Below are 10,183 nucleotides of genomic sequence, written 5' to 3'. Positions count from 1 at the left end.
CAGATTACCAAGACCGGAAGCGAGTGTGAGGCAATCATGGCGTCGGCGCTTCTGGCGCTGAGGACGCGGGCAACTAGTAAGTGGGGTGCTGTAGTCTTTTCGGGGAGAACCGGGAGGGAGGCCGGGAGTTGGAAACTGCCCCCCCGGGTGGCCTTGAATGCGTTGGGGTCGTGCGAGGGTTGAGGGGGTTGCTGCCGCTGATCACGTGACAGGTCTTGGGCGCTCCTGCGCGGGGCGGGGAGGGTTGGGGAAGCACGTGTCCTTCCTCTATCTGGAACACAGAGAGAGGACTTCCTGGGCGGTTGGTGACGCAGGCACACCGCTTCCCCTCTCTTGGTTTGTGTGGATCCTTTTATCCATGGAAAGGACTGAGTCCAAACAAAGTTAATCCATTTGTTAAACAGATTTAGGTCGTTCTCTGTGCCAGACACTGGTGAGTGTTTAGAATATCAGAAGAAAATATGAAGACATGGTCTATAGCCGCCGGGCAGTTCTTGCTAGTAGATGGATCAGTAAGCATATATCAGTAAAATAGTTGATTTTTACAAGTGCCATGAAGAAAGAGAATATGTGCATCCTCTTTTAGATTGAATTGTCAGGAAAGTCCTCTAAGGAAACCTCTGAGGTTTAGACCTAAAGAACAAAAGGAGGCGGGGCGAGGTTGCAAACGCCTGTAATCCTAGGGAGGCTGAGGCTGACCAGTCGTTTCCAGGCCAGCCTTAGCAACTTACAAAGACCCTATCTACAAATAAAAAGGGCTGGCCTTTACTATCCCATTTCTCCTTACCAAATCCTTACCAAGTCAAACTTGGGATTCTCCTGCCTCAGGCCCTTCAGTTGCTGGGATCACAGGCCTGCACAACTCTCCCCTGGCTTTTCTGTTAATTCTTATCCGTGCTCCTTTGTTCCAGCTAGTTTCTGTTCTCATGAAAACTTCAGAAAGCTAGGCTTCCAAAATGCTGGATAAAGAGGCTGCAGACACTCAAAAAACTTCCCTACAGATGTTTGCATAGTACTCAAACCATGACTGAGTCTGGAGATCTGAAAGCTAGGACTGCTGTTCCTAGGTTTGTCGTACAGCACGAGGCTTCCATGTTAGTATGAGTTTGAATTCATTGTCCTTTTTAAAATAAATGCCCTACCTTCTTGGCCTTGAATTTGTTCTTATTAATTTAAAATAAATGCCTTTGAGCACTTTAGGATGAGGTCGGATTAACTTTTTACATTGTATTGATCTTGGTTGGACTTCTGTTTGATGTATTTTGGGAAGAAAGGGAACAACTTGCTAAAGTGTCCAGAAGCCTGTAGGAGCAGTGCTCCACCAATTGCACTTTTTGAATGTAGTTATCTGGTTGCAGTGGGTGAATGGATAGCTTCAAAAGGGTGGGGAAGCTGCAGCTGAGGCTGCTCTGGGTGTCCTGTTGTTGGCCTGTCTGGGTTGGCTGTGCCTCTCCATGGGGTGTGAGGGTGAGTGAAGTTCTGAAACAGGCAGTGCTGTGGTGTCCTCTTGCTGGCTTTGTTTTTTTTTTTTTTTTTTTCCAGTAGGACTGAAAGGCCAGGATCCAGAACATGTGATTTTTTTTTCCCCATTAATTTTTTCCTATTCTACCCACGTCTGTACACCCCACTTCCCAGTGCGTACATGCACACATATACACTCCTATGCCCCTACCTCAGTCAGCACTAAATCTCCAGACAGTACAAGAAATGAATGGTCCCCTGCTATGGGAGAAGGCCAAAGGACTTCCAGGAATTCCTTGAAATCTAACACTTAGCATTTCTGTTCCCCTCACACATCTTTCTTATTTCCCCTGTCACCTCTTAGCTTAGCAAATGGGCCATGGAGGCAGAGAAAGATCTAACAGTGTTTCTGTTTTCTCTGCAGTTATAGCCCTGTTGAGCCCTCCTCCAGCTATAACTCTTGCTGTCAGAAATGCATCCAAGAAGACAGGTGGTAGCTCCAAAAACCTTGGTGGAAAGTCACGAGGCAAACATTATGGCATCAAGAAAATGGAAGGTGAGAATGTGTTTTAGCTTCCATACTTCAGTTTAAGGCTAAAGTATCTTGAAGCTGAGTAAGTGTGAACTTTAGCTATGAAACTAGAGTGAAGAGGCTGCTGGGTAGGGGATTGGGCACTGCTTGGACCATTTGGCAGTTGTTTCTGTTGAGGGACATGCTTAGAGGTTGGTATGCAACACTTGGGCCAGCCAACATGTTTTCCTAGAAATTTGCTGTGCTGTCATATCACTGGGGCTGAGACCACACTTGTGGACTTCTCTTCTAGGTCACTATGTTCATGCTGGCAACATCCTTGGGACTCAGCGCCAATTTCGCTGGCACCCAGGTGCACACGTGAGTTGCTTGGGGACCCTCCCCTTTTTTCTAGGACCACCTTTCTGTCCCTAACTACAGTAATGATAACAGTTGCATTTATTGGATACTTACCATATGCTAAGCATTGTGCTTATTCCTGCCCTTACTATCTCATTTCTCCTTACCAAATCCCTGTCAAGTGGGATCCATCCCCATTTCACAGGTGAAATGCCAGAAACTTAAGAGAGTGGCAGGGCCCAAGTAACAGTGTTGTCTAACATTAGATGATTGCACATCCTATGTTTCATTTTCTTTTCAGTGGGAAATAGGAGTGGGTTATATAATTTGGTACATGGGGCAACTGCAGCTACCTGAGCACTGAGAAGTAATATGCTTAAGCTATAGTAATGCAAAGATGGAAGTTTTAAATGTTTTTAAAAGTTACATGTTTTTTTAAAAGTTTTTAATAATGTACAATTCTAAGCCAGGCATCGTGATGCACATCTATAATCTCAGCTACTCAGGAGGCTTAGCAGGGAGGTCACAAGTATGAGGATAGCTGGGGCAACTTAGGGGAGACCTGTCTCAAAATTAAAAAAGAAAAAGGGCTAGAGATTTAGCTCAGTGATGAATACCCCTGGGTTCAATCCCCAGTACCAAAAATAATATTTTTTAATAATAAAAAATTAAGAAAGTAGACATTTCCCTTTGTATGACTGAAAGGAGCTTTTAGAATTAAATTCAGAAAATCAAATTCAGTAAATTATTTTTCTTCTGTTAAAAACTAATGATGGTGGCTGGGGTTGTGGCTCAGTGGTAGAGTGCTAGCCTAACATGAACGAGGCACCAGGTTTGAGCCTCAGCACCACATAAGTGTAAAATAAAGATGTCTACTTAAAATTTAAGAATAAATATTTTTTAAAAAATTTGAATAAGGGCTGGGGTTGTGGCTCGGTGGCAGAGCGCTTGCCTAGCATTTGTGAGGCACTGGGTTGGATTCTCAGCACCATCTATAAATAGATAAAATAAAGGTCCGTTGACAACCAAAAAAATATTAAAAGAAAAAAACTTGAATAAAACAACAACAAGCAGTGTAGTGAATAGGGAGTCTGCCTAGCCGTGTTTGCCTTGGTGTTACGTTAGCCTAACATTTTGGTTCTCCTTTCCAGTCCTCAGTTCTTAGAGGGTAAGATGCCTTGTAAGTTCAGATATTTTCTTTTTTTTTTTTTTTTTGAGTCTTAGGAAATTAAGTTCAATTTATTCATTTTTCATGATTTCTAAGATTTTTCTTTGCATAAACTTGCTATGTGGTTGAAAGGTAGCTTGAATTTAGTAAAAACAATTCACTGTGTGTGTGTGTCAGAAATTAGATCCATACCAGGCAGGGATTCCAATTTCAGCAGGTTGGGCTTAGTTCATGAGATAGAAGAGTTCTTTGTTAAGACAGAACTATACTGTACCCTTCACATTATTTTAAGTAATAATTTAGTCCCCCCCCTTTTTTAAAATCATCTACCCTTCCTCAGTTTAGTTTCCTTTGTAATTAAGCTTCCCACCTCTTTGTTGTGGGTAGGAGGTTTTTGTTTGTTTGTTTTCTAGTGCTGTGGAGCAGATAATAGCCAAATGTTCCACATTCAGCCATACCACCAGCTCATTTATTGCTAATTTTAATAGACACAGAAAGGCTGATAGTAATCTGTAATTATTTCAGAGATGCTAATTTGAATGTGAATTGATTTCAAATGCAGTAGCTTTATTTTTTTAGAATTTAAAAGACATTGGATGTGTGGCTAGAGAACTCTTGGAACTTGCTAAAATAACAGTGGTAAGAGCCAACATGTTTTTGAGTTCATAGCATTCTAAGCTCTCGGTGACCATGAACTCATTTAGTCCTTAAGATGACCTATAAATTAGTTAGTATTATACTGAGACACAGTAAAATAAATTGCCAAGGATATTAGTGCTTAATAGTTGTCATCTGAAAAATGGGACTGAGAATAGTACGTAATTCACAAGGTCAGGATTAAATGAGTTGATACATATGTATACATATCTGTGTGTATGTGTATGTATACATATATTTGTGTATGTCATTAAACACCAGTTTGATGTACATTTTCATTTATATAAAGTTCAGGCTCTCTCATAAATATAAATTGCCAGGCATGGTGCTACACACCTGTAATCCCAGCGGCTTGGGAGGCTGAGGCAGGATTGTGAGTTCAAAGCCAGCCTCAGCAAAAGCGAGGTACTGAGCAATTCAGTGAGACCCTGTCTCGAAATAAAATATGAAATAGGGCTGGGGATATGCTCAGTGGTCGAGTGCCTCTCAGTTCAATCCCTGGTACCAAAACCAAAATAAAACGTGTGTGTGTGTGTGTGTGTAATCAATGTTTTATATATATATATATTTTTAGAGAGAGAGAGAAAGAGAGAATTTTTAATATTTATTTTTTAGTTTTCGGCGGACACAACATCTTTGTTTGTATGTGGTGCTGAGGATTGAACCCAGGCTGCATGCATGCCAGACGAGCGCGCTACCGCTTGAGCCACATCCCCAGCCCTGGATAATATATATGTTAATACAACAATAATAATAAAGACATTAGTTACTGTAGTGCTTACACATAGTAAGTACTGTATTAGCTGACATTATTATTGCTTTATTAACATACATTATCTATAAAACATTGATCTATATTTTCCATAGAGCCTGGACTTTCTATAAATGAAAATGTATATTAGACTGGTGTTTAATATGACAATTTTTTTAAAGTATTTTAAAGTCTAAATAAAGCACGTTCATAGGGACAATGATTTGAGGCATTTCCCCTGGGAAATTGGGACCATTCAGTGTGGCTTCCAAGCAGCGTTCTGACACAGCATCTAACAGATTTGGCTGTTGGAATTTTCTTTTTCCTCTCTGTTATGGAGCAGAAGGCAAAAAAGTACTAAGCAGTGGGAAGGGAAACATGGAGTTCTCTAAACCTCACCATTCAGCCCCAGGACCTGAATCTTTGGGGGAGGTCTATGTGGAGGCTCTAGGATGTACCACCTGGCTCTTGATCCAACTAACCAGGTCTGTGTGTTGCAGGTGGGGCTGGGGAAGAGGAAGTACCTGTATGCCCTGGAAGAGGGGATAGTCCACTACACTAAAGAAGTCTACGTACCCAATCCCAATAACTTGGAGGCAGTAGATCTGGTCACCAGACTGCCCAAAGGTGCTGTGCTCTACAAGACTTTTGTCCACGTTGTTCCTGCAAAGCCTGAGGGCACCTTCAAACTTGTAGACATGCTTTGAAGTCCTGGTTGGGGCCTTGGAACAGAGACTGGAGCCCAGGTGACAGGAGAAGGTGATACCAGAAGTCAAGTATTAGGGTTACAACAGGGCCTCTAAGGAAGAGGTCTGTTGGAAGTTGACTCTGCAGGAGACTCGGAAGACCTGTCCTGGGCCTAAATAAAGCCTGCTGGAATCACGAATCTGTGCTGTTTGGGGACAAACTTAGATGTAGCTGCTTACTGCTTTGTTGGTTCTTACCCATCTTCTCTTGTGCACACTAAAGGGAGAAAGCAGGAAGGAATCCTGTCAGAGTGAGGAAATGAAAAGGGGGGCTTTGTTTTGAGGAGAGGGTTACATTGGCACCATTTCCCAGAGGAAAAGAAAGAGGAGAGCTTGGTATCCCAGCTACTTTCCCTGTGTATCCCCTAAAAGTCCAGGTGCTGGGTGCTGGGAGGGAGAGAGGTCAATAGAGGAAGCAATACAATTGTATTCTCTCTTAAAGCCACATGCAAAGGAGCAGGCTTTAGCCCCAGAGATGGCTACACAGTAGGCCCCTGCCTGTCTGAGTCCAGAGCAGAGTCTAGCCAGGGATGGCAGGAGGTTCAGTCAGGCCCCATCTGACCTGGAATATCAACGTCCTTCCAGTGGTGAGGCAGGCAGGTAACGAGTGACTTCTTCCCGCTTACCACAATAGCTAGACATAGTTAGCCCACATTCTTCTCTGGTTCTTAATTTATCTCAAACCATATAGCAGCAAACAGTCTGGCTTTGGGAATACTTACTGAGGACCCAGAGCAGGCTGGGGGCAGGCATTCACTGTCAACCCAACCAAACACTTAAAAGGCCTGGCAGGGCGATTGCAGCCAGGGAGGGTAGCCATTCCTGGCTGTTGGCGGTAGGTGGGGTTGGCTGCAGTCCCAGAAAGGAGCTTATAGAGTCCAGTGGCTTTTTTTCTGAGGACTCTCCTCTGCATATAGGCATGGGCTCCAATTATTTGGGGGCAGAGAAATCTTTTTTTTTCTGAAGTTTCACCTTGAACTTGTTACCTTGTTCTCTCAGGACATAACCCTGGATTCCCCACTTCCTGTAGATCCTAGGCAAATGTGACCTGGGGTTTGTGGGGGTCTACTTTGGCATTTTTCCATGTGAAGTACCAGAAAGGCCCAGTAGAGCTAGTCCTTAGGCAAAGGAGATTGGTGAGGACTGTCTCTGCAGGCATAATGCTGTGTCTTCAAGGCCCCTGAAGAAATAGGAAGGGGCAAGATGGGGTCACTCCCTTCTACAGTGATGTTTCCCTGAGCAAGGCAGGTGGCTGCCTCTTGGTGGGTGAGCAGAACCACAGTTGGGTAGTAGTGCAGATAGTGGCAGAGCCTCCTCATAACTTGGTGGCAATTGAGTGATGGAAGAGCAAAGGTATTGGCTGTATACTTACCCTTTTTTGGACTGCTGCTTTTGCGTTCTCTCCCCCAGCAACAGGTCCTTCCTGGAAATAAGTTGGCTCTTTTGAAAACCTCTTTGCAGGGATCTGGTAGGCCTACATTGGCTAAGGTTTGTCATCCTTCCCTATATACAAAGGGAAGTGGAGCCTCCAATCAAATTCTAGCTCCTTCACTAATGGCCCTTTCTTTGTTCCAACCCAAGGGTCTCTAATGAGGCACTGTGTATGAAAGAGTGATACGGGAAAATCAGTTCTCGCGCCACTAGGCTAGGAGGACTGAATGTCTACCTCTGCAGGCCCAGAGCCCAAAGTGTGCTGTCAGCTGGTGAGTCTGCTGCTGCCAGTTCTGTCGAACAGTCTACTTGGGCAGGTGAACCAGCTGCCACAAGGTCCTCTATGGCTCCTGGGGAACCTCACACAGCATACCCCATCTCCTTGGGGATAACACCGTGACCAAGAAAAACCAATGGAGCCAGAAAGACATGCCACCATTATCCAGCTTCTGCCTGGATCCCCCTAATAGGAGTCCCACATTCCCTCCTCCCCAAGAAGCCTCTAGGCTTCATCTCATTCTTTCCTTCCCTTGCATTCTTCATAGTCTCCTTAACCAAACCAGGCTCCTTGCTGGCTTCAAGAGCCAGCACACAAATCTTCCACCACTCCCAGATGGTAGCCCCAAAGTTCCTCCCTCCCCTGCATACCTCAGGACTCCTGTTCCTTCACAGGGGCGTGCCATGGTGCTGAGGTAGGGATGGAGGCAGTAAAGCTTGAGTCACGAAGGATAACTCAAGATGAAAAATCAAGATTTAGGATCATTGTGCAAGAGAGTAGAGTCCAAATGCACTGTCTTGTCCCCAGTTCCCTTTCCTCCCATCCTTTAGACCTCTCTGCCAAGTCCCAGGCCACAACTCAGACCCTCAGCATTTCTGAGATGCATAGAGAGATTCCATTTCTTTTGGGCCACTGGTTTATTCTCTCAACCTGACAACCACCTCTGGTGAGCTTTGGAGGGAGACCTCATACTCCTGTCCCCAGCTCTTCATCCTGGACCTGATGCAGAGGTGGGAGCTGAAGCTCAAGATTGCCTTTGCTTTCTATATAGATGCCATATGGTGCCCTTGTCCCTGACTGCTGATGTTGCCACTTGCCCCTTGGGCCTCTGGGCTTTCCCTGGAAACTGGGAGCTGGGTGAAGACACTGAGGTTTCCCTGCAGTGTTTAACAATGGCCAGTATGTCATTAACCCTTTCCATACTATTGCCCTGACCCACTGGGAACCTAGGCTGGAAGAGGATACATTCAGAGAAGAGAGCCCAAAGACCCCTTCCTACTGAATAACTGCTTCCCCTGAGCAGGGGCCCTCTTGCCAGAATTGGGGAGGTAAGGGCTTGCTGGGGAAGAGTGCTTACATATTGGCTGGGATAATAAAAGAAGAGAAAGGAGCAGAGGACCTGGCAGCACTGGGGGTGGCGCTGGTACAATAGCAGGATGGCAGGAGGAATACCAAGGACAAAAGTACCCTCCCAGAGGCTCAATCAGGGACAGCCTGGGACTGACTGTGGCCCATTTCCTCCCGGGGTTAGAATCCCACTCCAGAAGCTGGTGTGGGAATGACCCGCTTAACACACAGGGCAGACTGGGGTGCAGGCAGCTTCCTTTCTGCTGCTGCATCAACTCTCTGGGCAGGAGAGCACAATGGCTTTGTCCTATGTCTCCCTTCAGCCCAGGGAAGCAGTGCCATGTGTAAGGGAGACTTTACAGAGGGACACATTTAGGGAGGAGGAGCAGATAACCTTAGAAACAGTGGGTCTGAGGAGGCAGGAGAGAACCCAAGAGCCTGAACTCAACCCTTGGTACTCAGCCCTCTCCTGTCAGACTGTGGCACTGTAGAACTTGACACTGATGGGGAGAGACAGTGACTCATAGTGCCTCCATACAGCATTCTTCCCAGGTGGTTTTGGGAGGAATGTTGTTACAGGGGGCCTATTGATGGGGCTGGGCTTCTGGTCTATAGTTAGGGGCTCAGAGTGCATCTGCTCCAACCCTATGACTTGGAATGGCAGTAGGTACTGATCATGGCCGTGACTATAGCTAGGAAGCTGTTGTCCATGGTGTGGACACAGAAGCAGTGGCATGGAGTGCCAGGAAAGGGCATTAGCCCTGAGGGTGGCCACCAGGACCACTGGTCCTCCCCGGAACCAGAGGGTCAAGAGGATCAAGCCCTTCAGAGCCCTGGTACCTGTGAGCACCTCTCCAGGTTTTCCACCCCTTCTGCCTTCTTTTAGGAGTACTAGGCCATGACCTGATGTCCTGTAGATGGCATTCCCATCTGTATGCCTTGAAGCCATGAGGGCATCTCTATCACTTCAGGAGAATGGGTTGGTGGGAAAGGACTCGGCTTCTGCTGAACCTGACAGCCAGGCAGGGGAGCTCCAGTTTGCCAAGGTTCTGCACTTGGTCTCAGATCTCCTTTCAGTCTGACTCTGCCCATCTCTACTTCTTATTGGCCTACATAACTGGGTTCTGGATGCCAATTGGCTGTCTTCTGGTCTGGGCTCCCACCTCTAATGGAACTGTGGATTCCATGGTTACCCTGGAAACTGGGCTTGTACCACAATACACAAAGGCCTCTCTGCTGGGGTTCTTCCTCCTTCCAGAGCAAATATTGTGAGCTCTGGGGACTTGGCCTGACTGAGCTTCCAGGCTGAGCTAACTCTCCCTACTAAAAGACTAGGGATTCTGGCAGAGAAGCTGCTCTCAAACTTGCCTCAGTGATGTGGACAAAGGAGGGGAGGCCAAGAGGGCCTCCACTTTCAAGCCTACCTTCTACCTGTTGGGAAGAGTCCTAGACTCTGGTCCTGGGTCCTTCTACTTCACTAAAGCCAAGACAAGGCAGCCAGAGCAATAGGGCTGGGACCAGACTTTCCTTGTTCTTCTGCCTGCCTGCAAATGAGCATCACTGGCGAGCAGTGACAACCACTGTTGGACTGTCAGACCAGTTAAACCAGGTTCAAGAACCCAAATACAGAATGTTTGCAGCAGATGAGAGCAATATGGAACTAAGACCTGGTGTGACATAGTGGGAAAGACAGGGAATGACACACAGTGCATGAGCCACCCAAACTAAGACAACAATGGTTTGAGAACTGTTG

At 46.0% G+C, this 10,183-nt stretch overlaps 1 protein-coding gene across 1 annotated transcript; it reads left to right on the top strand.

Moving 5' to 3' along the window:
- The first annotated feature begins 2 nt into the window (after positions 1–2).
- Positions 3–5,794, top strand: Mrpl27 (mitochondrial ribosomal protein L27). Its single transcript, XM_076869823.2, has 4 exons — positions 3–76; positions 1,886–2,017; positions 2,286–2,353; positions 5,409–5,794. The coding sequence occupies exons 1-4, from the start codon at positions 37–39 to the stop codon at positions 5,613–5,615; spliced, it is 447 nt and encodes a 148-aa protein (XP_076725938.1). The 5' UTR covers positions 3–36; the 3' UTR covers positions 5,616–5,794.
- Positions 5,795–10,183: the final 4,389 nt, after the last annotated feature.

This window comes from Callospermophilus lateralis, chromosome 11 (genome assembly GCF_048772815.1).
Source record: "Callospermophilus lateralis isolate mCalLat2 chromosome 11, mCalLat2.hap1, whole genome shotgun sequence".
NCBI classification, from domain to species: Eukaryota; Metazoa; Chordata; class Mammalia; order Rodentia; family Sciuridae; genus Callospermophilus; species Callospermophilus lateralis.
The sequence above is the reverse complement of the archived record's forward strand: the minus strand, read 5'-3'. Positions and strand labels throughout refer to the sequence as shown.